We start from the raw sequence: 26,095 nt of genomic DNA on the forward strand, positions 1-26,095 counted from the left end.
CGGGCAGCGGCCACATTCACTCCCGCCCGCCTCAGCGCGGGGAAAGCCGCGGCGGGGCCGCGCCGGGATCCGCCCGCAGGGTCTTTGTTCCCGCGGCCGCGGCGGCTCTTTGTTGGTGCCACAGCCCGACCGCGGGCCCCGCGCTGAGGCGGCGCCCAGGGCTCCGGCCGCTTCTCCCGCGGGGCCTCCTGCCGGCATCGCGCTCCCCGCCGGGCCGCGCTGCCCCGCCGCGTGTCCCCGGCCGCCGTGCGGGGACTCCCGCTGCACCTGGCCACGCCACGCCCCGGCCACCGCCGGGCCCCGGCTGCCTCCCCACGCCGGCGGGAGCGGGGAAGCGGCAGGGAAAGGCGGGACACGGAGGGCACACTCCGGAGGCGCGCGCCGGCGGGAGGCGACGGCCGGCGGGAGCGCGCGCAGGCGCGCACACGCCCGGGAAGGGGAGGAGGAGGGCGGGCGGCCGGGCGGGGGCGCGCACGGCCGGTGTGTGAGAGAGAGAGCGAGGGGAGGGCGATCCCGGGGCGGAGAAAGGCGGCGGCAGCGGCGGCTTCGCTCGGCTCAGGGCAGGCGAGCGGCCACAGGCGCTGCCGAGCCGGGAGATACGGCGGCCGCTGCCGACTCGGGGCATCCTTCCTCTTCCTCCCCACCCCCTGCCCGCCCTTCCCCCTTCTCTTTCTCTCCTTCCCCACTGTCCGCCGGGGCTGATCGCAGTCGGCGGCACAATCCCGGGGCGTTTCCGCGGCGCCTAAGCCGGCAGCGGCCGCGGGGAGAGCCGGCCCTTCCCCTCCCCGGCCGGGACTGAGGGACCCTCCGCTCCGTCCGGGGCTTGGCTGAGAGGGCCTGGCCCCGGCCCCGGCCCCGGCGCGGCTCCCCGGCGGCGGCGGCGGGCTCGGCGAGGATGTCGGGCGGCGGCGGCGGCAACCGGGAGGAGGAGCGGCGCAAACTCGCCGACATCATCAACCACTGGAACGCGAACCGGCTGGACCTGTTCGAGATCAGCGACCCCACCGAGGTGAGCGACCCCGGCGAGGGCCTCCCGCCCGGCCGGCCCGGTGAGACGCCGCACCCGGGCCAGGCCGCGCCCCGCGGCAGCCGGGCCCCCGCGCCGCCCCCCGCCCCGGCCGGACTCTGGGGCACGGGCTGCCCTGCGCTGGCCGCGGCCGGGGCTCCGCTCCTCGCTGGGGAGCGAGGGCCCGGCCCCTCGCCGTGCCCGGGTGAAGGCAGGTTGCAGCGGCCGGGAGAGGACGGGAGCGAAGGGCCGGAGCCCTCCCCTCCTCCCTCCCGCAGGCACATGCCGGCCTGACCCTGCGGGACAGGCGGCTCCTAGGCAGGGGAGAAACCCGCTGGGAGATGGAGGTGGCGAAAAGGGGCGGGCAAGGGCGAGAATATAGGAGTTACCCCCGTCCCGAGCCCGACACCGGGTACCTCCGTGGGCTTTTTTTTTTTTTTTTTGTCTGTGACTTTAACAGTACCTAAAGGCGGCTGGTGGAGGAGGATTGAGAATCCCGGTGCCGGGCGCTTTTTTTGTTGCTAGCGTTTTTGTTTCTTTAAATATTGGTCTTTGTGTAGAAGGCGCCTCTTGCAAAGCAACCTGCCGCTTATAGTCCGTCGGCTCTCTGGGCTGCTGGTGCAATCCCTGGAGTGGCTTTCCCAGGGCGTGACGGACGGAGCGCCTTGGCTCTCCGAGCCTGCAGGCTGCCAGCCCGCCGTCTAAAGTAAATACCAGGAGCAGGTTCGCAGACCCGAGTTCACATGTTGTACTGGAAAAACACAGCGGGTAATTTCTGCCTAATGAAGTGGGTGTTTCTGATGGCCGAGAGAGGCTGGGTTTTGTCCTTTTTAAAAAAAGAAAAAAAAATGTAATAGTCAAACCACACCCTCTCGCTGCCCCTTGTCATGTTCCCTTTGGCTGGTTCGTGCTGCGCGTCTGGTTTGAAAGCGGCGGGGGGGCAGGGGGAGGGCTGGGGACGCAGGTTACAGCCCTGTTTGTGTGTGACAACGCGCTCCCTGCTTAGAGGGTGGAGGCTGGTCATGTGCGTGTTCCCGGGGAAAAGGAGGAAATTCACACTTGCTCTTGGCCTGGCCCTGGTTGTTTATTAACAGAAGCCTCTGAGAAAACGCGTTGGCTTGGTCTTGGAGCTGGCTCCCGTTCCTGCGCCTAGGTGCTGATTGCTAGCAGAGCCACGAAAAAGTGTTGAGAGCACTTCTAAGATTAGGAACTACGACACCTTCGGGTATTTTCAGTTCTGCTCATTGCAGACAGTTTCTTGAGCACAAAGATGACAGTTTTCTGTGATTATTCCCTATATCTTGCAAGATTTATCATAATTAGAGTTCCTTGATTGCATTGCTTAGGTTTTAAGAGTATCATTGTTGGCTGACAGTCACTGTCTCAAAAAAAGCAGGCTGAAGCCAGCGTAAGGAAGCCGTCATGACTGTGTTTGACATAGCACTGTCTTTGGAATTGCAGGTTGGCTGCTAACTGCCTGTGTCTGAACTTCTTGTCTTATTAACGTGTTTGTCCATTCCCAGTACATTCTAACTCCAGCCTGTAGTCTTCGTGTTTATGGCAGACTGTGCTTCTGTGGTTTTGTTAGTAAGTAGTTCGACAAATCATACTTTCTTTAGGTCAGCCATGCATATTTATTAGCATAGCTAAGTAGAGTTTGCACAAAAGTCACCAGCTTCATTATAGTTATTACTGAAAGAAAAAATAATTTTACTTGCATTCACTTCACACTTCTGTAGTTAAGCCTCTGGAGGTGTATAGGAGCATACTCACCACTGTCAGTGATGACATTTCAGTTGAAAGTAAAACATGAAGTGCATGCATGACATCCTTGAATGTATGAGCTCTTTAGCCTACTGGTTCTAAAAGCATTTGATAAGACTGCAGGTGCATTTACATCAAACTAGCAGCAGGTAACAATTTTACAGATAAAGTATATTTTCCTTCCAGATAATTACACTTACAAATGTTCACATTTGTTTTCACTTTACCCTGAGCTGACACAAATTTGGCAATATTTTCAACCCAGATGATGGTGTGATTCACACTGTACTATTTATCAGCTTAAATGAAAGCCCTTTTACTACACTGCTTGAGAACTGACAATCCTCTGTTGTTTCCCTGTTTTTCCAGGCTCAGCTTGACCATAAGACACATCTTGCTTTTTGTAGAGACTGTAGCAACTGTGGCATCTGTGAAGATGCAGTAACCTGGATATGACTTTTGCCTGTGCTGTGTCAAACTGAATCATTTTAAACTCTCCAGACAGAGCTGTTGGCCTGCCGGGTTAACTTAGTAGCCCAAACTGCAGACTGTCATCCAGGAGCTGCTGGTTGGATGTAGAGTTGATGCCTTGTGGTGATTCTTCAGGCATTTCCTCAGTGAAAATAACCTGTCTTGTAACTTTCCTGTGTAAGAAAGTAGGATTTTCCAGAGGGGATAATCACAACCTTAACAGTGGGATTCAGAGAGATTTATATTTTCAGTAAAGCAAAGAAGAAGGGAAATCTAATGGAAATTCTGACATTCTCATGGAGTTCTGACAGTATTGATTGTGCAGTGACAGTGAAAGGAATTCACATGTGTCCAATTGATGTACCTTGGTATTAGTTTGAAAGGTCTAATTCTTTGGTGAGATACAGTTGTTCCAACTCCATTAGATCCTCTTTGCTTTACTGCAGCATATAAAATGTGACTTAGTTTTGAAGGTTGGGCAGTATTTTGAAAGTAGTTCAAATGTGTGGGTTTTTTTGCAGTGAAGTGGTTAATGAAATGAATCTGTTTGAATTCCTGTTAATATTTTATTGAGTAGACTAGTCTTAAGGGATTAGAGATACACTTGTTTACTTGCCTCTTGTGAGACTTAGAGAGCAAATTGTTAAGGTATATAAGACATTACAAGCAAAAGCCTTGGATAGGGCATGTTGAGTTCAGTTACTAACTTTTTCTTAACTTCTCTTTGACTCTAATAGTTAACTAAGTCATCCAGAGCTGCCTTATGCCAGCAATACAGAAATGAAAACTTTCTGTTGCATGCTCAAAGTTGAGTATTTCTCTCTCTGTATCATGTGTTGGGAAAGCTGAAGACTTCCTGGGAGTGAGGGTTTCATATCTTCACTTGATTTCACTGAAGTAATTTTTGGCCTCCTGCTTGAGAGCAAAGTGGTGATGTTAAATGTATTAGGTCTTTACCTATTTGAACCATTGTTGCCGTTCTGAAAAATTGGTTAGTTTGCATTATTTTACTCTGAAATATTGAAATTCTTTTTATTCAGAAAGGAGCTCAGAGAAACTCTGTGGCTTGAGAAACTTATAAATGAACAAAAACAGAACTCTGCTTTTACTAGCAGAAGTTTAAGTGATAATGTTTCAGGAGTGATGCTAGGTACAGACCTTTGCTAAAGATGTCTGTAATACTGGTCATAATTTAAACTTAATTAAGCTTTACTGTGTCTACTTTAACTTATGAAGCAGCTACTCACTTTGGCAAGTCTGAAAAAAATACTGGGCTTTTGGAGGGAAGGTGGGGTGAATCATGTTCTTGTTTGTAGATAACTTAACAGACCCAAAATGAAACAGAATGCTAACCCTTTACTTTGTTTCCCCTTGCCCTTGTACCAAGTATTACCAAGTTTTGTGGATGCTTTTTCAAATTTTTTTTTTTGTTTTTTTTTCGTTAGGCACAGAAACACAGTAAAGAGACTTAGAAAAGACTTAGACACCTTTTGCAGTAGGAGATAAAATGATGGTTTGATCTTGATATACGTCTTGGGTGCTTGCAGCATCCAAAGTTTTCAAAAAGGAGTAAGTTTGAATAAATGATTTTCTAATAAGTGCATACAGATGTTTAGAACTTATAGATAACAAATTATTTGCATTTATTAGTTTAGCTTTTTTAACCTCCTCCTTTAATAAAAGTGCTAACTGGAGTTGATTATTATATAAAACAACTGCATGTGGATGTCTTGGGTGAGGAGTGGAGGGCTACTGTAGGCTATGCATTTATTATTGTTTGAATGCACATAATAAGATACCATGTCTGAACTAGGTGTTGGTTTCATCTTTAATGTATGCTTTCATAACTGTATATGAGAGGAAGAGAAGTGTTATGTTTTTTCTAAACATTGTTTGTGGGCTAGGAATGTGAATTGTATTTAATTATTTTGACACAGACACTTTTAGAACAAGTGGGATTTTTTTATAGCAATTGCCCAAGGGCTGGGGGATTGTTGTCAGAAACATTGATCTGTTGTAGTTTTGTTTTCTGATGGAGAATGTTGTTCTAGACTGTTATACCTCTGTGGCAGTAAAAGTAGAAAGGTCTAATCAAAAAGCTCAGAGAAATAACATGCTTTGCATTAAAGAATAACTCCTGAAAGCTTGACTTTTAAATGGCCATAATTAAAAAAAAAAAATAAAAAGAAAGAATTTCAAGAGTCTTCATGGCTATTTGATTTTTTTTAGTCTGAAAAACTTTATATAATCTTAGCAATGAGTTATTTGAAATAACCCTTCAGAATGTGGGTGGGGCTTTTTTTTGTGTTGCCTTTTTTAATATTGACTTCCCATGTGTTGTTACATATGTTTGGTCTATTCAGTATGTTTTCTATTGTTTTCTTTGGCTTTAAATACAAGTAAGCAATCTATTAACAGAAAATGTTTCGTGATACACTGTATGGCAGGGTATTTTAGCGCCAATGGAATTTTTGTCTTCTGGTTCATTAAGTGTCACAGGGAAGACTGGTCTATGACATAAACTTACAGCCTTTTAATGATAGTTATGCAAGCTTGTTATTTTAATATAGTTAAAGCAATAAGAAATGAGAATTTTTAGGTTTTAACCCCCTGCTGTTTATCTGCATGGTTACTCACCCATGAAAAGATCTCACCCTTTTAAAAATCTGACTCTGAGGCTTTTTTAAGACTGGTTTTTAAAATATTGGTAAGCTATTGTGTTATGGATGATACTAGTAGTGGAAATGCAAGTCTGGAGCTAAGGAAACACCATCTAAATGGTAGAAATGCTTCTACCACCTCCACTAGTTGGATTCTACCACTTTAAGTAGTTTTAGAAAGTGCAACTCTTCATACCATATAGACCTCAAGAAGCTGGTAATACATCTTAAAATACTGTCCTTTTAAGTTTGCCAAACCTATGGTACGGAAAGCAAACTCTCTCTGCAACAAATGTTTAAACTATTATTTAATCAGTCTGGGTAGGTATTTGGAATCTTGAGGACTGATGCCTGTGCTTTTTAGTGAACAGAATATTTTTCAATAATTGGTACCACTAAGCAGGCACAGTTCAAGAGAGAAAAACACTGAGGCATTAGTTAGAGGTTTGGGATTACTAATTGTACTTTACTGAGTCTGTTGAACTCTAGTTCTGCATTAAAATGGTTGGAGAAAAGAAGTCAGGGATGCAGGCCTGCTTGTGTGTATCAAAAGGAGTGTTCGAAGACCGGTTTTCCTTTAATTGAGTCAAAGTGAATAGTCATTACAAATTAAGTATTAGTGCTCTCTAGAGAGTCCCAATTATAAGTTTGAATTAAGATACTGACCACAGTCTACAGACAACATAATGTAATGAAAATAATTTTAGGAAGAAGTTTTACATTGTGCTTCTAATATTCCTTATAAAAGTTGTTTCTTGAGCTAATTAGGTCCATACAATTCAGACATACTGGCTTTAAGAATTCCCTCCTGATGTGTGAATCTGTTCCCTGCCTAAAATGCCATTGACAAGCGTTACTTTTCATCTAAAACCCCCCTAGTCCTCTAGAAACGTAAGGGATTTGCTTTGTTTGTACAATAGCGGTTTTTCTGTCAAAATAATTTCTCTTTAGGCAAGGTTAAGCCAAGATGAATGGAACACACTTTTATGATTTTTGAGGGGGAAACCTAGCTTTATAATTAATGAAATTCTGCTCTTGTGTCTAGATGCTTTTGTCATATAAAGGGGGTAACAAAAATAAAATTTAGTTGGAAAGTGATAAAAGTTGAAATGAACTGGTGTTTGTGGTAAGGCTGTAGATGATAAGAAACCACTCTGAGTTTATCTTTGTGTCAATATCTGTTGAAGTAGTTGCTTTATTATAAATGAAGGAAAATAAATTATAGCTGTGCGAAATTCAGAATATGCATAAAGAAAACTCTTTCTTTTGACCAGTGATTGTGATGAAGGTAGAATTAAGAATCACAGTGTGAATTAGTAAACTAAATGTTGTGATAAACTTAAGAGAAATCTAATTTAGCAGATACTATAGGTATGAAATGGAGTGTTTACCCCGTCTTTCAAAGTGAAGTTCATGCTAATGGAAGCCTCTTCTGAAGTGTATTTGAGCAAAATACTATTTAGGTAATTGTTGATTTTTCAAGATTTTTGGCTAGGAAGAACATTTACATGTGGAATAGATATCGAGTGATGCTTGTTTCATCTTTTGAAAAGGCTAAAACCCGTTGATTTCTGCTGTTAAGGTTTTTAGGTAGATAAATCAAAGACGTAATTGATCGTAGTTCTGGATGCATACATGACTTGGCTCATCGTTGTTGTTAAACCTTTTGCAGAGATTCCCCCCTCCCCTCAGGTCTTTAATTGTGAGTGAAAATTACTACTTTTCTGTAACTGTTCCTGTCTGGAAGCTTGATAATCTAAGATGAAAACTTGAGTCAACGGAGATAAAACTCTGTAGACATGGTTCAGACTTAGCAGTAGCAGTCAAATTATCTTCCTGGACTGTATTGAGCCTCATGAGCTTTTGCATAATGATGTATAACATCATGATATAACTTTTTACAGTGTAGGGATAAGTTTTCCATGTAATTGATTGCCTTCAGTCGTTCAATTGCAATTTTGCCTTTTACTACTGTCTAATTTGGTTCTCTAGTGAGACTAAAAAAATTGCTTTGATATGAAGTCCAATGTTTATTACTTTTTTTTTGGCAATCACCTATTTTTCTCATACCTCCTTATTCTACATGACTTTAATGTTTTATTGTGTTAAGCACATGTAACTTGCTAAAACCATTTTGTACAATGCTTCAGGATTATCGTCGTCTCCTTCTGTTATGGGCATTGCCCTCAAGGTTATAAACTGATTGTTATTATATATTTAATGACATTTTCTAGATCTGCCTTCTTCCCTTGCAGGCTCACTTGTAGGTTAGACAGCTCCTCTTCAGATCATCTTCTAGCACAGATACTAGGGAGCAATTCCTCTGATTCTTGTTCATTCTTGTCTCCTGTGGAGACGCCCTCTGTCTACATACTGCTTGCTTCATTCCTCTATGCACTGTGTAGAACAGGGCTCTTTATTGTCCTGGTCTGTCTTGCAAAATTTTGTTGTAGATTACTCATTACTTTGGGAAATTTCTTTAGAGTTTGAATCCTGGAAGAACTGGAAAAGTCCTAGGACTGGGGTTGTCATCTAGAAGATCAGTATATGGTGTTAGTTTTTAAGTGCAAAATTGCACTTAAATGTAAGTGTAAATTTTACTTGGTTATGTCTAATTGTAATTTGTCCTTGAATTTCATCATATTAATAAAAAGAGTCTGTTAGAGTTTGATTGTACTGATGAAATTGTGTACACTCCTGTAAGTTTGTTCATGTCACCTCTTCCAGTGAAGAGCAGAAATTACACATTATCAATTTTGAAAATTTTAAGCTTTATTAAGTGGTGCTTGATAATCTTAAGAATAATTATAAATTGATTTCTAATTTTATTTAGGTATTCCAAGAGTATAATATAGATTTAACTTTGAAACATAAGAGTTACTATAGTGATTCTTTTCAAGGACATTAGAAAACGGGCTGGTTTGTTATGGAACTGGAAATTGAGTATGTGTTTGGCTATGACTCCTAATGCTAGGTCAACTCTTGGGTAAATATTTTGGAATGGGTTTTATGCACTACAGTACTAGTTGCTATAGAGTGATGGCAGTCTGAAACAATGGCTGCAGGGTGGGGTTTTTTATTTGGTCAGTGTTTTTCTTACTACTTTGATAATTTGCACTCTTGTAACTAGAACTCGGGAATATGAGAGCTCTCACAAAAACTACCTAATAAGAGATCATGGTTTCTTGATCACCTGGTTTAAAGCTTAGCCTTGGTGAGTTGTGTCCCGGGACATGGCTCAGTATCTGCTCTACTGTGTAGTAAGAAAACATTTTATAGTGTGAAAAAGTGAAAAATACTGTTGCCAGACAACTCACTCTTTATTTGGCCAACAAAGTATGTTGCTTAGAGCAGTATCTATGAACTAAGATTTCTATGCATAGACTTTTCAAGCACTCCATGATGTGTTTAGTAGAGCTTTCTCTTTGTTAGATGTCTCGACTTGTCAGTCCACACTCCTCTATTTTCTTAGAGGCAAGATGCACAATTTCATGTCAGTGTCATGCTTTTACATATATTTACATTTTACTTTTACATACATTGTATTGCTTACAAAATCCAGTGAAAGATCAGAATCTCACTTCTTAATGAAAATTAGGGGCTGTTGAGTAGCCTGTGACTGGGCAAGAGTTGGAAGAACAAAGAAACCCTTCCCCAATGTCTAAAAAAAGGAAAGGTCTCATTCCCTCTGCCCTGCAGAAGATGCTGTACTTTAAGCTTGAAAGTGAAAAGGGCCCTTTAAACATTTTGTTGTCGTTCTCAATTTTAGTAAAAAAGAATTATACCGTGTTCTTAATTTAAAAGACATCAGGACAATGCTGTCTGTGATACAGTGCCCTCCTGGATGGGAAGATGTCTATGTGGAAACAAACAAAATTGAACCAGATCGTGTTTTAGAAAGCTTTGCATTGCTAAAATGGTTTTCATAATATCACTTCTTTTATGTTGAGAAATCTGGTTTGCATTCATTTTCCATGTACAGTTAGATAATATTTTCTGCATTCGGATCATATCCAAGCATAGCATACTTCTTGTAGAATGCTGTGCATTTTATTGGGAAACATGCAAGTTGTTTCCACTTAGTGATAGCCTTACTGAGCATGACTGCTACTTACTTTCAATGTAGACAGAATAAAAGTTTTAAGACTTCTTTAACACTCATTGTACATATTCTGACTGTTGAAAGATTGAGATAGTTTCTTTTCATATCTGAAAAAGGAAAATGATCTGAAAATTGTTATGGAAAGAGAATGTTTACTAATGAAAACATTGCTCAATGCTGCTAATTGATTTTGATGGATTTGCCTGTTAGGTCTAGCGTTTGCCGTATAGTGAAGAAGGTAAAACTGGAATTACTTAAGATTACTGCATTTTATGATCTAATTCTTTAGCTTTTTGAAACCTTTTAAAAAAGAAAAGGCAAAACAACTGTTTCCTTCTTTAAAAATCAGTGAAATGCTCTAACAAGGCCCTCCTTTGTTTTGTGCGAGATGTATTGTAATACTTTTGATAAAGTCTCCAGCAATACTGAAACTGTATCTAGTATTTCATGAGTTGTTCTTGTTGCCATAGCACAGCAAGGACTATTTCAATAAATTCACTTGTTATGCTTAAACAGTTTTCAGACAGATAAGGATTGATATGTAGACTGAAAAAAAAAAAGAAAAAAGAACAATGAAGTAATTTTATGCACTGACTGCTGGTATAGTCACTAAAGCCATCTGCCAGCATCCAAAGACCTAACCATCCCAAAGTGGTGACATTATTGCAGTTCTAGGAAGTTTTCAATATATGAGCAATATTTCAGTATTTGCAGTCTGTCTCAGGTGTTCTAGCCATTTAATAGGAAAAAAAGTGAATGAAGAGAGGACTTAGCTCTTTCCTGAAGCCTTTGTCAGGATTTGCAGTAAAACACCTAGTTTTCTATTACCTTCTGATTTCTGCCTGTCTGTAGCTTTTAACTGAAGGTGACATGTAAAGTAGGATCTGTGATGAAATTAGTGTTTGAATTTTACGGTGTTCAAAATTCAGGTAGAATTTTCTGAAGCAATAATCAACAGTATCTCCTAACATTCTGATACTGGCTCAGTATCTTGAGTATTAAGAGTTCTGAATGACTTACTAATTCTTATTGTTGAAAATAAATTGTTTGTCATCTACTACAAGCTCCAGAATACTTTTGTTTTACAATTTGCTTTCTCACCTGCACTGAGTTTAAGCTTGAACTCAAAAAATTGGTGCATCGAATTTTTGAGAGATTAGACGAATTTGAGCTCTTTGCCTTCTCAAAGTAGTCTTCATTCATTTTGAGTGATGAGTGTTAAGTGTCAAGTGGCAGCCCAAAAATTGGTAGCATTGTACCAGTGTGAGACAGTCATGTACTGAAGCTCAAGTGTTACACAATGTTCTGATACTGGTGGTTTATAAAAACCTTTTGAAACTCAGCACTTAAGTACCTGTCTTATCTTCAGTGTTCCACATTTGTCTCCAGGTCTTTGAAAATTTTTGTGTGTATGGATGCTCGTAGATATCCATGTATATAATTGTAAATGCACTTATCTAGTTCTCTCAGTAAAACTACCTGTGTTGAGACCTTTTCTTCCTTGTTTCTTCCCACATGCGCTCTGCACCAAAAATCTCACATCCACAACCTCAAACCAGACACTCCAATATCCTACTTTCGGGGAAAAACGCCAATTACAGCGGTCTTCAAATGTGTTTGTCCTGCTATGCTGGCTTCAGAGAGCAGCCTTATGATTTTCTGCCTCTGTCAGACGTTTCCCAAGGTTACAGATCAGCCATTAAATCCTCTACACCTGCCATGTGGACTTTGTAGTTTGGAGTGGCCTTGCAGTTGAACGTGTTTGTGACCAGCTACTCTATGAGCTGATGGAAGCTGTGACACTTAGGTTTTCTTCTAAGGGAGTGCTTTTTCGCTTGCTATACTGTTATAGCCAGAGATGCTTTTCCCTGACTTTGTACAGGATTCCTTTTAATAGGCTTTTGGCTTGTGTCATGTCTTCTAGATATCTGCTAGGTAGAGGCAGACTGAGTTTCCTGGATTAACCTTATACTGAATTCTTTAGCTGCTGAGAAGGAAATCTTGCACTGAGTGGAAATATTCCTTCCTAACCATAATAAGGTAATAAGGATGGTATTTAAGAGCATGTAGAACTTAATTTATCCAAATCCTGAGGATAAACAGGATGTTTTTTTGTGTTGCACAAGGGTCCAGACAGTTTCTCTGACCCTTGATGGACATGCCTTTTTCCTGGTGTCAGCTGTCCCTCTCTATGGCAATATCATGCTGTTATTGGTAGTAGTAGAAACTTGCAAGCAGAGTGAGATACCAACATTTCTGATACTTCATATCCTTAATTTATGAAATATTGAATAGCAGTGTTCTTTGTCATGGCTGATGGATGTATGAGTAATCTGAAGCTATTTCCACCTCAGCAGCTGTAAAAGAGGATGAGCACTTTAACAAGTACACACAGTGTGTTCTGCAGCCACTTCTTCACCCACCTCTCAGTACTTCTGAGGCACAGAAAGGAAGTGGGCAGTGTTGACCCTCTTCCTGCCATCGCTGCCATCTGATGGCTGTCATGGTTCTGTCTTCTGCCACGCAGAACAGTCCATCTTTGGTTCTCTTCCAGCTCTGTGGTGTTGATGATACTGACTTTTACAGCAACCACAAGTACATGTTAGCAGTTAAATTTGTATGCTGCTTTTTATTGTGGCTTTCAGGAGCTTTGGCCGGTCCTTTCTCTGCCTTATTCTCCACCCCCAAGGTCTGTCCGATTTAAACATCATTAAACAGTGAAAACATTTTAAAATTGGTGCTTAGTCTATTTCAAAAATTTATTTCTATGTTTACATACATGAACTCTAGGTAAAATGAAAAAGAAAAAAGACTTCAACAAGTTTAACTTTTACTAAAGCTTACCACTTTTGTTTTTGGGAAAAGCTGCTTACTTGCTATATGCAAGGAGACTTTTTCCTTTAATTACTGAGCTTTCTAGTTTGTATATGCCAGTGCAGAATAATGTGGTAGTCTGACTTTTCCTTAGGTTGACTATCTATCTAAACCAGTTTTGTAGGGGGAATGATACATTTTGTTCATGTAATGAGCAATTTTGAGTCTAATTCTTGAAAGTGGGCAATAGTCATTCAAGCATGTTTGGAACTGAGTTATATTACTTGATTTGATCTTTTTCCCCCCCTTAGAGTGCTTCTCCAAGTTGTTGCTATTAATAAAATTGGGGGTTGGGACTAGGTGATCTTTAAGGTTCCTTGCAACTCAAGCCATTCTGTGATTCTAAGATGTTGTTTATTTAGATCATGCTTAACTTGTACTTGTGAGTAGTTGTATCATCTTCTTAAACTGTCTTGGTTTGTATAAAAGACATCTAACATTCTCATGTTGTTATAATGTTTCCAGGACAGTAGGATGAGAAAAGCGATGCAGATACATGAAGTAAAGTGTTGAAAACTGTTGTAAATTCAGTTACTACAGAGCCAGAAAGAGAAGCCAGATTCTTATAAATGTATGCAGTTCTCTAGATTGTCCTAATTTGAAATTGCCCCTTATAAAACATAGGGGAAGGGAGTTAATCACACTTGAATTGTCATCTACCAGCACCATTGCATCATCTCTGGTTTAAATCTTAAGTGAGTTGCATGGGATAGCAAGGAATGCCCTTTTTCTCTACTGGGGAGCATACAGAGTGTTATATATCTTCATAGAAAACTTGAATAATTTTCATATTTGGGATTTTGTTTGTTTATTTCAGAAATACTTCTGTATCAAATGTACCTGCCTCATTTCAGCAAATAGGTAACTTAAGTTCCAGATTTGATGACTCAAACTGCTAAGGAGTTGGAATGGACCTTAAGGATCACCTGGTTACAGCCCTACTTGCCATGGGCAGGAACACCTCCAACTAGACCAGGTTGCTCAAGGGCTTATCCAGTTTGGCCTTGAACACTGCCAGGGGGCAGGGCATCCACAACTTCCCTTGGAAACCTGTTCCAGTGTCTCACCACACTCACAATAAAGAGCTTCTTCCTAATATCTAATCTTTCCACTCTTTTAGTTTGTACCATTACTCCTTGTTCCACCCCTAGAGTCCCTGACAGACTCCTTTTCCAGCTCCCCTGTTAGGCCACCTTTCTCTTCAAGGCTGAAGAATACAGGCAGAATAGCTCTTGCTTTTTTTCCAGAGGTTTCCTTTTTCCACATATGTAACTTTCTGGTATTCTGACATCTTGTAAGCTGTTAATTAAGGCAAGCATATATGTATTATAAAGATTTTTGAAGTGAGTACTGAATACAGAAAAATTAAAAATCCCAAAATGCTTTGGAATAAGCATTAAAAAATGAAATGTTTTTGAAAGAATAACTCTAAGTACCTAATTATAAGGAAAGTTTGTGTTTCACTGTGGAGAGTAATAAAAATGCACAGAACAAATGATATGGTGTTAACTAAGAGTATGTGTTTTGTTCGGGGTTTGGGGTTTTGTTTCATTTGTTTTTATTTTTATACAAATAAAACATTTGTAGGAATAAGTCTGGAAAAGTTTACTGTCCTGAGTAGGGGAGAAACATACATGCTGTAGTCAGCATGCATACTACACTGGGAGACGTTATTAGTTTTTAATTTAAATAAAAAGAAGCTAGAGACTCCTTAGATTTTTAAATTCCTTTCCACTTCTGCATGCTGCTATCTTTGCTTCCTCACAATTTTTGTTTTGGGTCATCTTCTCATAGTCTTGCGTCATACTCCTTCACTAATGAGAGGATAGACCTTTCAGCTTTGTTAATTCTGATTTGCTACAGAGGTTGTTTGGCTAATATCAGCCGTTAGTTAGAACCTAAATTGTTTCACTGTGAGTCAGAGTATGCTTGAAATCTTGTACAGTAGTATCATTTATGCCTTCATTAACTATGTTTTAATATCTGAGTAAGCCAAACCAAGTTACTGAATGCTTTTGTAATCTGAGCCTGCTTAAACTCGAAATAGTCCTGTTCACAGTTAATCATCTGCGTTAATGTTTGTATTGTAACTTGTCCTTGCTCTGTGTGCTCAAATGACAGTCCCTTGATAAGGATAAATTTAAGGGTATTTGATAGAATTGTGGTTTAGAGCAAGAAAATGCCTGAAAGTAACCAACCACTTAATTTTCTGATAGTTTCTTGCAATGTAGAGATGACAAATGAAAGGTGGGAATTTAAGTGCAGTTCACTAAACACACAAACCATATCACTGGCTGCAAAACTAACTACTGGGCAGAAGTGCAGGACTTTTTGAAAGTAAGAGTTCATGCACAGTACACTGGCAAACACATTCTTCTGGCAACTCCTGATTAACAGAGCAGTAGAGACCAGTTTTGTTAACCAGTGCTACATGATAAAACCAGTAATTTGTTCTCTTCTAAAAGAAATCTGTAAAATAGAGCTGGTAGCACTTTCTAAAACATAGCTCTTTGGTAACCAAATGTGCTATTTGAAGGTGAAATGAGCATTTTTATAAGTAGACTCCCCTGAGCAAAGTTACTTGCCTGACTTGAGAAATACTTCTCACTTTCTTATTCTATATTTTAAAAAGTATGTAATAATATTCTATACAAATAAAAAAGGTATATTTTTGTATGTCTGAGACATATTACAAAAAACTTCAGTTGCAAGTATAAAATTGCTGTATAAAATTTACTTCAATATATTGAAAGAGCTAGATTGTATTTTCAGAATGAAAAGCATTTCAAGCATTTTTTTCATAAAGCTGAAGTATATTCCAGAGGAAGTTAAATAGTGAACAAATTATACATAAGGAAAAAAAAAAGGATTGCATTGCTTTAATAAAAATGCATGTGATCTGGGCTTGATTATTGTCAAAATCTGCTCCTTGAGATGACTTTCTTCTTGAATCAAGCATGAAAATTTTCGATGCTAATTTTTGTAAACCTTACCAATGATGAAGAGGGGGAGGCATGTGGAACAGGGAGTAATGGCATGTCTGAGTTCAGTAGTTCTTGATCATGGCTTAAAAGTGAATGGATACTGGAACTACCATTTCTGACTTTGATATTGCAAATGAATCCATCTAAGTTTGTTAGTATGCATCAGTCCAAAGAGAACAGCTTACAAAATGGACGCCTGTATCCTTACAGAGAAAATTATGCTTTTTCTTCTTTCATTCAGAAGAACATCTGAAAAATTTGGCTTTAGGGAAAAGATGTTGTATTTGTTGGCCTTGAACTCTTCCAAGTATGGGACATCCACCACCTTGCTGGCTAATCTCACAGTAAAGAACTTATTCATAATAACTAATATAAATCTGCTCTTTCACAGTTTAAAACCATTTCTGTCCAATACATACCCTTCTAAAAATTTCCTCTTCACGTTTCTCGTAGCCCCCTTTAGGTACTGTAATGCTGCTATAGAAATGCTTTCCTAAAGTCTTCAATCCTCCAGGCTGAACTACCTCAATGTCTCAGCTGTTGTCGTAGGAGAGGTGCTCCAGCCCTCTGATAATTCCTCTCTTGATCTCTTTTATCGTAGTCTACCCCACTTTCCTTTTGTTCCTGCTTTCTGAGTTTGTTTTCTTGTGATGGTCTGTTGCTTTGTGGTGTTATCAAAATCAAGCTGTTTGCTGTGGTTAGCTTGTGATTGTTGTTATTAATATTTCCACCCACTCCTGCCTTCTTGTGCCCCACATACCCTATAGCAACTATAGGATAGCAACAAATACATATGGTGGTAGTGAATCACTTCCCTTGTTCCACTCAGATGCTTGTCTGTAGCTTCAGGACTGAACTGCTTTCAAAAGTAATATGTAGAACCTATGGAAATCTCACTGGTTTGAGGATTTAGGGAGGGTGGGGAATATTGAATTTATTTATTTTTTAAAAGCCACTTCTTCTGAGTTTTTGCCTTAAATTTCTGTGTTTCTCTTGAGTTTTCTGATATTTCATTGTTTTTTGGTTGTATAATCTTTCTTGAAGATTGAACTTCTGTGTTAAAAGAATTATTATTTCAGGCATGCAGTTCATTTTATCTGTATTAAAAGTGAAATCATTATGCAATTCACTAACTACAAAAGTGTTCTGTGAAAGAAAACTTCTCAGATGCCTGTGAATAGTCAAGTAGTGAAACGAGTTGGACAGGGAGGTTGTGCAGTTTCTGTCAATGGAGACTTCTAAGAGCAGGCTGGATAAAGCTGTGGAAGAGCCTGATAAGACCTCAGAGATGACCTTTCTTTAACCAGGAGGTTTATTTAGAAACTCCTGAAGTTCCTTTCTTCCTGAATTATTTGTGATCTTAGATGGTTCCATGGTGTATATACCCATTCCAGTTTATTTCCAATTATGATGGATTGCATTGCATTATTAATGACTCTTCTTATGTGTAGTAGAGCTATATACTTATATAGGCTTCACTGTCTCTAATGTCTACCAGTTGGGCTTGTACTTGAAGAGAAATGTACAAATACCTGAAGAGAAATGTACAAATGTTATGCTGCCACTTAAACTACTTAATTTAGCTTTTTTCATCCCTTCATTTGTCATGGCCCTTCTTAAGACACGCATGTTGGGACATATCAGTATTGGGAGCTCTCCTATTGGTGCCTGGCTGCTGTAACAATTAGTGTTTTCTGTAGCTGAGCAGTCTTGGAAAATTAGCCTGTCCTCCACAGATGTTTAAATATGATCCTAGCACACTTTGATTTGGAATAGACCTCAGGAAATTTCTAGTCCAACCTCCTGCTTGAAGCATGGTCAGTCCTGATGACCCTGAGGGCTTTTCTCAGAAGGTGTTGAAACCTCCTAAGGACCAGTTACTGCAGTAACTCTGGAAACCCTCCTTCACTGGCTTGACTGTCCTAATGGTGGAAAAGGTTTTCTGTATAGTCAGTTTAAAGGCTGCTTTTGTTTCAACTTATGTCCAGTGTTCCTTGTTCTCCCATCATTCCCTGTTGATCACTGCTGCACTGTCTTCTTTGCCTCTTTGCAGATCCTGTGAGCTGCTTTGTAGGTCTCCCCAAAGCCAATGTTCTTCAGCCTCCTGATTATTCTGTAGCTCTCTGCTGAACTTCAGCTTATTCTGTCTTTCCTGTACTGATATCCCAAAAACAGAGTGATAGATATAGCAGTACAGTTGTTTTATTTGACCTAAAGCTTGTATTCCTCCTGTTAACGCAACTAAGCGTGATGTTGACTTTTCTGCGAGGGCATGCATCTGAATCTTCAGCTTGCTGTCCACGAAGATTCTCAGGTTTTATTAGCAGAGCTTCTTCCCAGCCAGTTGTTTCTTAAGCCTGTATTGTTGCAAGACATTTTACCTTTTAGTGTCGGGACTTTCCTTTTGCCCTAGTTGAATTCTGTTGAACCGAAAAGCTGCTTAAAACCTCAAGCAAAAAACCCCACCTAAACCCGCACCTTGAAGATGGTAAAACATTTAGGCTTGTATTTGAAAACTTTGGATATTGAAATGCTTAGATTCTTCTTAAAGTTGAGTGCAGCGTTCTTCTACCCATCCTATACAACTTTCCAGACTGAAAATACCTGAATGTTTCAGATCACTTTATGTATCCTTTGACTTAAGCAAACGATGTTTTGTCAATGTCTCCTGTGTGATAGGTTGCCCAGGGGAGGTAGGGTGAGGTCCTAATGCTGCAGGATGGGAAGTGAGTTGTGTGAATTTCACACAGTTTTGCTGCCATTTTCTGTTCTGTGCTTCTTCCTTCAGATCACATGTCTGTATTCATTACTGGAATAGATGGTTGCAGTGAATGAGCTATGCTGGATTATTTTTGTTGTTATGTGTTTGTTGGGAATAAAGATTTGCTTTCACTTCTGATTATTGTTAGTGTATAAAACTGTATTTGTGCAGTATGGTGTGTTGACTAGTTCAATTACTCATACTCAACCTCATGTTCTTAGTTTTGAATTCTGCTATTGTGATACGGGTCTCTGTGATGCTGAAAAATAGGCTATGCTGATAATGTACTATTTTTGATGGAAGAAATGCTGAAATACTAGTTTGAAAGTCGACTATAATCTCGTCTGGCCACAGATGTTTGTTACTACTTTGTTACTTCAATGGAGCATTTTTACTGTTAAAATTTAAACTGCCGTTTTGAAACTTGGGTAGCATTAATCTGTTATTTCTGCAAATATTTTTAAGCCAGTATTAATATAACAGGAATTTTAAACTGAAATAAACCAAGTAAGAAAAATATCAGAAACTCAGCATTAAATTGTGTATGTTCATATTAGTTTTAAAGTAGCTTTAAGTCACCTTTTCTGCATGTTATGTTTGAATCTATTTTGATGCAAACTCGCTAGCCATTCTTAAGTAGCTAACTACTATTTTGACTCTTAATCCTTATGTCCAGATGCTTGTTCTGGGATTTCCCTCCAAAAACATGGTTAAGAAGGTTTATTGTGCACCCTGGGAAGTAATTAGATCAGGACTGGTTTGCCTCAGAAGTTCAGAGATCAGAATTGTGAGTTCCTCAAGAAAAATGTCCTTCTGACAGTCTCCTTTGATAAGTGGAATCTGCTCAGCTGAAGACAGTCATAGCAGTGAGTGGGGGGAGGCTGCCTAAGTTATGACAACATGAAGTCTTAATGCTGGGTGAACAAACTCTGGAAGGGAGCTGTTGAGTTGTATTCTGTAAAATCTGTAATCATCTGCTCTCTCAGTTCTAGGAATGAAGCTGCTGCCTTGACTAAGCAGTGTACAAATACAGAAATTAATTGTTTATTTTTAAATTCATTATTCCAGACTAGGGTGTATAGGAAGGGTGAGGAAGAAAGTAGTAATGTGAAGGATGCCTATGTGATGATTAAATATTCAGCTTTTCAGTTGTCTTTTTGTTGTTCCTACCTCCTCCCAACTCCACACACCCAGTTTTGTGACTGATGATCTGACTGACCTGCCCTCTGAAACTTCCTCACTCTTCTGTAAGCACGGGTGGCAGCCCGTTGTGAAACAAAGAGCAGGGCACTACAAAGTGAGAGAGCAGTATTAGTTTGGTTGCTGACCTACGAGACTAGATTTGTTCTGATGCTAAGATAAGAAGTGAACAAGTGATTCTTGACTAATTCAAATTTTGAGCACTTAATCAACTGAATCAGTCCCATATTTGCCTTTCAACCCCTCATCATGTCTAAAAGTTAAGCCAGATTTCTGCATTATCTTACATTGCAACAAAAAGATTATTTAAGATGTCTTACATGATTTTAAAGAAGTAATGATATGTTAGTGTTTGACTGGGTAAACAGCTGCCTTGATAGTGCTTGAGAATCATAATTTTTCATAAAACGTGAGTAGTCTTGCACAGAACACTTACTGTAATGAGAGACTCAACTCCAAAACATTTGAGAGGTTATGATCAACAATTATAAAATAATAAGTCAAACTTTTTTTTTTAACTAGGGTGTGTATGTCTTGACTGTTGTATGAAAAACTAATGGTCATTTCTGACTGAATTCCTTCTGACAAAAAGTCACTGGGATTGGTCTTTATGCTACTACCACATGATACCTTTCTCTAGATTATTTCTGCTATTATGAAGAGAACTGCAAAGGAAATGAGGAGCTTCCTATGTAATCAACTGGTCAACTGCTGTTTCCTCTATCGGGAATAGTGATGGCGATTACTCACAGTCGCTGCGTTTGCATTGTTGTCCTGAGCATGGAATAAGAGACTGCGAAGCAGTAGGGGAAAAAAAAGCAAATAGAGTGGTCATGGCTGAAATACTGTAGTTACAGAAAAACAAAGTAGCTTTTTACCCCCATAGTTGAGCTTTTGAGTGCTTCTCTGTTGTAATAACTGGTGACACGTTGAAATGTTACCTTTAGCAGATCTAATTTAGCTTTTTAAACATGTGTACCCCACCCGGTCTCTGCACTGGCCTTGTTAATTGACTTGACTTTTCAAGTCTCATTTTCTTTAATAATTTTGTTTACTCTCCTCCTCTGGCTTGTTTTGTTGGAATGGTGCTACTGTGGTCTCTTTAGGACTTAGGAGACTCTCAGGGCTGTAAAACTGTCAGGGTTTGTGTGTGAACAACATCTGAGATAACATCTGATCCAGCAGTGTTTTGTGGAAGATCTCATGGCACTGCTGAGTAAGTCCTGTACCATTTGTGTCATTCCTGCTTGAGCTGAGCCTTTTTATACTCAGGACATTTAAAAAGATTTGGAGGCTGGAGTTAGAAGCTGGTGATTTGTGCTCTAATGTACTCTGCACTTGGTGGCTCCTGATGTTTTGGAGAAAAGTCTATTTGCAATAGAAAATAACATCACCTTGGTATTTCATACCTTTAGTTACTTTTTTAGTTGAAGCAGTAGAAAACTGTGTTTATTTGTGTGTAGTGCTACTCGTAGGCATGGGTTGCTATGTCCTCAACTACTAAAACAAAAACATGACTTTAGTTCTCCTCAATTAAGTGATTTAATAATTGAATTATAATCAGATTTTGTTTTAATAGCCTTTTTTTAGGTCTATTATACTGTGTTTCAAATACTGTATTACTTTCATAATGTTTTGTTTGTTCATCCTGAGGCAAGTGAAATAGGTATTTAGACAGGGATGATGAAATTCCTGCATTCCCACAGATAACCAGTTTATTTCCACTCTGGAAGCCAGCCTCTCTCATACAGCTGATTGATTGGATTTCTGGATCTGCAGAAGCATTCCGTACCTCCGTAAACTGTTGCTGTTGGTTTTATTTTGGGTGTCAGTAGCCACCCAAGGGAAAAGTATGTGGATGAGATTTCATATTTATAGCTTAAGCTGGTAAAATGGCTTTCTAGCTGCAAGAGTGCTCCCTTTACCCCTTCTTCAATTGAACAGGTTTGTTTGGGGTTTTTTTTAATCCCTCCTTTATGCTGGCATTGGGTTTTATGTGACTTCATGCTGAAGTTCTTAGAGAAACTGGGAGACTAGGATTAGTTCTTGTTGGGCTTTTCTCTCTGAACCTGCTCATTAGAGCTCACCTAAATGCTTGTGTTGAAACAGTTAAAATGACACACAGCTGGAGTGGGGGTAGATAGGAATAGAGAAAGCCCTTTCCAATTTAACTGTTATTTACCATTGGATTGGTTTAGTATCGTATTTTCCCTTGCTGGAAAAATGTTTTCCCTAACAGGACTTACGGAGGGAATAATTTTTCTCTTGAGATAGCCATCCAATAATCAACAGTTAGGGACTTCGTGGGGAATTTATTTCTAGGTCTATGACTAGTACATTCCATGTTCTGTAGTAGTAATAGTAATAATGTGGAAGATGTATAAAAGAAGAAAGTTCAGGTATAGAGATTTTCTTGTTAGATAAGCAAGCCCTTTAAGAGAGCTGAACCTTTCAGCCAATGAACTTTCTTCCAGTCTGACAAAACAGACACTATTGTAGATTGGGAGCAAGTGTGGAACCCCATTGGAGGAAAGGAAGTTGGTAGGTAATTGCAATGTAAAATGCTTCTTCTGTGAGAAGGGCGCCAGCTCAAGTACGAAACATTAAAGTGTATTGTTATGTTGATAGCTCCATGGTATCTTCTCTTTCAAATCTAAAAGTAAACAGAGAAGTGAGGGAGTAAAATCAGAAGCAAAGTAATGTTTTGGTTGTGCAGGTGCCTTAGGAAGAAACCTTTTTATTATACTTGAGACTTCTTTGAGGTAGCTTTTGTGTTAGAATGGAAGACTATAGTATGAGAACAGTCAAAAGAAAACATCACAAAACAGGGAGTGCAAAACCACGGTCAGTATAAAGATACTGTATGTGGTGTTACTGGAGAGAAGGCCCTTTTTTAGCTGTCAGCAGTTGTTTTTAAATGCAACTAACTGAGGCTGAATGTCATTCACCAAGCACAGTGCTTGATGAAATTGTTGCCAAAGATTATACAACGGGATTTAGTAGGATTTGCAGAGAGAAGGCTATCAACAGATGAATTTTACCAAATTATTAGAATTACTGTATAGATTTTTCACAAGCTGTCTATGGCCGTGGTAGTCCAACATTAAGCTAACTAATGGCATTAATAAACTGCTTTGTAAGTTTTAAGAAATTACCCTGTTTGTTTAAAAACAAATAATTCAAAATGAGACTTCCTGGAGGAGTTTTTGAGTGACTGAATTAAAACAAACAAACAAAACCGCAACTCTTTTTGGGGCATGCTCCTGTTTGGAAGTAGTAATGTCAACCCCATATTTCTTTTTAAGTGTTCAAGTTAATGCTTTCTAACGTTGAAAACTCGCAATTTCGTGTGTTCATTTGGCTACATTTGGCTCTATCTGTAGTGAATGAATACTGTGCTTTCTGAATGTGTGGTAGAAGTAACCTGAAGGATGTCTTAGCTTGTGTGTGTGTTTAGTCTAGATAAAGATGCATATAAAAGCAGCATGGTTGTGTGTCTTTGGCTATGACACAGATCGTCTCACTAAATTTCATTCATCGGTGCAGATTTTCAGTTTGGTTTTTTTTTCAGAACTATTTTTGTAGATGTTGATTATTCCATAGCCTGAAGTATGGCTGGTTTGCCCTTCAAAAGGAGAGGGGAAAGTATGTATTTTAGGTAGGGAAGAAAAACAGTAGTAGTTCAGAAAGAGGTCCTTTGCCCATTTCTGTAGAATTTTTTGCAATAAAGTTGCATTTTGTGGTACATTTTGGCCTTATATTATTACTTCAAACCTGCTTGACTAACCTAACTTATTTGGGAAATAACTTTTTGAAATCTAGTCAAAGATTGTTTTAAATCAGAATGTTGAGTTTTGAGGTTTAGGGTAATTTTTTTTTTGTTTTTTTCATGTAGAGTCCGAATTGCAGTTTGTCTACTTCAGGAGAATCAGGTGCTTGTTTTTTCTATTAGGCTTGTTAGCATTCCTACTTCAAACTCCTGACTAATTAGCCTGGTTGCCAAAGCTCCTGCATGCAGAGTATCAGATAGCACCAGCCTTTTTCTCCTTCAGTCAGTGTAGCTGGATGCCTTAACCCTGTATGGTGCTAATTCCAGTTCATCCACAGGACTGAGAAATCAAGTTTATCACATACAGAGTAGAATTTGGCTCAAACTTTACTGGCTGTGTCAGCAAAATACATGGCATGACCCATGTTGCATTATGTAAAAATGACTCTGTTTTTATGGTTTTCTTTGATACCCTCATCATATTAAAGCCTGATACTAAAATAATAAAAAATACAGTGCTAATTACAAGAAATGAATCCAGACAGCTGTTCATTTAAAGGATTGTTGGTGTCACTTTTTTTTGTCATGTAGTGAGAGTTTATTTCTTTTATTTCCAATATAGAAGTTATACTGAAAGCAAATAAATATGAATGTTTTGTCAAGTGAATGTCAGGTGGTTGAAGTGGGCGTGGTTTCTGAGCTGCTCTATGTATTTGCTAGTGACTGCTTATCAATGCGTACCAGCTTGTCAAATTTGGGGTTTAATTTGTCTCTTGGTTCTTTGATTGAATCTTCAGCCTATGTCAGTGAAGTTGCCACTGTCAGTGGTCAGAAAGAGGCAAGATATTTGATTTAGTTTGTACTAAGTAGTGTATATACTTTGGACACTAGAGAATCCAAGTGGGAGGGAAGTGTTAAGAATAATTTCATTTGTGCCATCTATAATAAAACCATGATCAGCTTTGGGAAGACAGCCACAAGAAACCAGGCTTCATAAGTTTGATTGCTGGTGAAAATGCTTTTTTCAGTAATGCAGCTTTCTGCTGTAAGTAGATTTGACATTTCTGTTAGAGATACCGAGTTTTCAGTCAAAAATAAGTATCTTTTCAGCTTTTAGTAGTTTCACAGATGAAATTGCAAACCACTTGTATTGTCATTTTTTTATGGATTTAAGACTGTTTCTAGGATACTTATCAGAGTTTTATTACAGAGGAAAAAACTGTAATCTTTTTAAGTTGTAGAGAAGTGATCGTGTAACTCTGGAGTCTAACAATTTGTATGCCAGTTATAGAAATAGCTTTAAGATTACAGTATTCTAAATTTTGGTTTGTGACTGTAGAAAATTAATTTGTCTAAATGCCATGTGTTTATAGACTAAGTTTTTAAAATATTTGAGAGATTTGCCATTTCTGTAACAAACTACAGTTTCTACTTAGCTCATCAGGACTGCCAATCTCTGCTAGGGTGCTGCATTTCTGCTGCCTTCTTTGGTCTGGTGCTTATCTGACCTGTGTCAAGACTTCACAGCAAGCCAGCATAACCTGAGACAAAAAACAGTAAGTGCCTGCTGGCTGTTGGTGCTGGAGTCAGGTATGTGCTGGTGCTGATGCAGAAGTGGGAATGAAGTGCCCAGCTTGACAGAGGTGGTTGTTTCATGGTTCCTTCAAGTTAACACAGGGTGCCAGCAGAAGGGCAGTTTCCCCCGGCTGCCAGCACTGACAATTTCCTCCACACTAAGGGAAGGGAAATACCTTCTGAGTTAACCTGATTCATGTTGCTGTACAGCTGCAGGATGCTGGTGCCTGGTGTAAGAGAGGAGTTGGGAATGAGTGTGTCAGTATGAGGAAGTGCTTTCTGCAGCACTAGAGTTTCTGTTGCTGACTGTGTGTCTGCACTTTTAATGTTAAAGTGAGTAAGGGCAGTCTTTTTTGTGGCCTGATTGATGCCTGAAGATACTTTAAATACAGGGATTGCAGCTCTGCAAGTAGCAATGACAGTGTAAGTTCAGTGCCTGAACTTTCATTCTCCCCCTTCCTGTTGCATTTTGTTTTGAGGTGGATGTAATAACCTATTTCTTTTCCTCTAAATGGGACTGTTCAAAAGGAACAGTCTTTAAAACAGTAAATAGTATGGAGAACTCCGATTTATTTCAGTGGGTTTTTAAGATACAAGTGTTATAGGGAGTTGTCTGTACTTTTAATTTTTCTCTAAGTTTTCTGGTGTTGCTCCTTAGCAATTGTCTTTGTTGCACAGTAGTGACAGGTTCTAGATAAGTAGTAGAAAGGTAAGCAATATTTTATTAAGGCATGTTGCTATTTGTTATTTTTCCTCCTCTAAATATGTCATGATTAATTGAAAGGAGACTTTGTTTGGTTTTGGCTCACTTTTTTACCTGATTTTCAGGTATGATTGAACTCTGCCTGTACCTCTCTTCTGTTGTTGGAGACCTTCAGGGTATTTTGATACACCAAATGTCTATCAATCACTTTACTGTTTTGTTACTG

At 39.5% G+C, this 26,095-nt stretch overlaps 1 protein-coding gene across 21 annotated transcripts in view; it reads left to right on the plus strand.

Moving 5' to 3' along the window:
- The first annotated feature begins 881 nt into the window (after nucleotides 1–881).
- Nucleotides 882–26,095, plus strand: part of AFDN (afadin, adherens junction formation factor) — a 113,102-nt gene continuing 87,888 nt past the window's right edge. For all 21 annotated transcript variants that reach the window (XM_033053854.2, XM_033053865.2, XM_033053871.2 and 18 more), the window contains exon 1: nucleotides 882–1,009. In XM_033053854.2, coding sequence (XP_032909745.1) covers nucleotides 896–1,009 — 114 coding nt within the window. In that variant the 5' untranslated portion in view covers nucleotides 882–895. The remainder of the gene's footprint in view (nucleotides 1,010–26,095) is intronic.

Source organism: Catharus ustulatus, chromosome 3 (genome assembly GCF_009819885.2).
Source record: "Catharus ustulatus isolate bCatUst1 chromosome 3, bCatUst1.pri.v2, whole genome shotgun sequence".
Classification (NCBI taxonomy): Eukaryota; Metazoa; Chordata; class Aves; order Passeriformes; family Turdidae; genus Catharus; species Catharus ustulatus.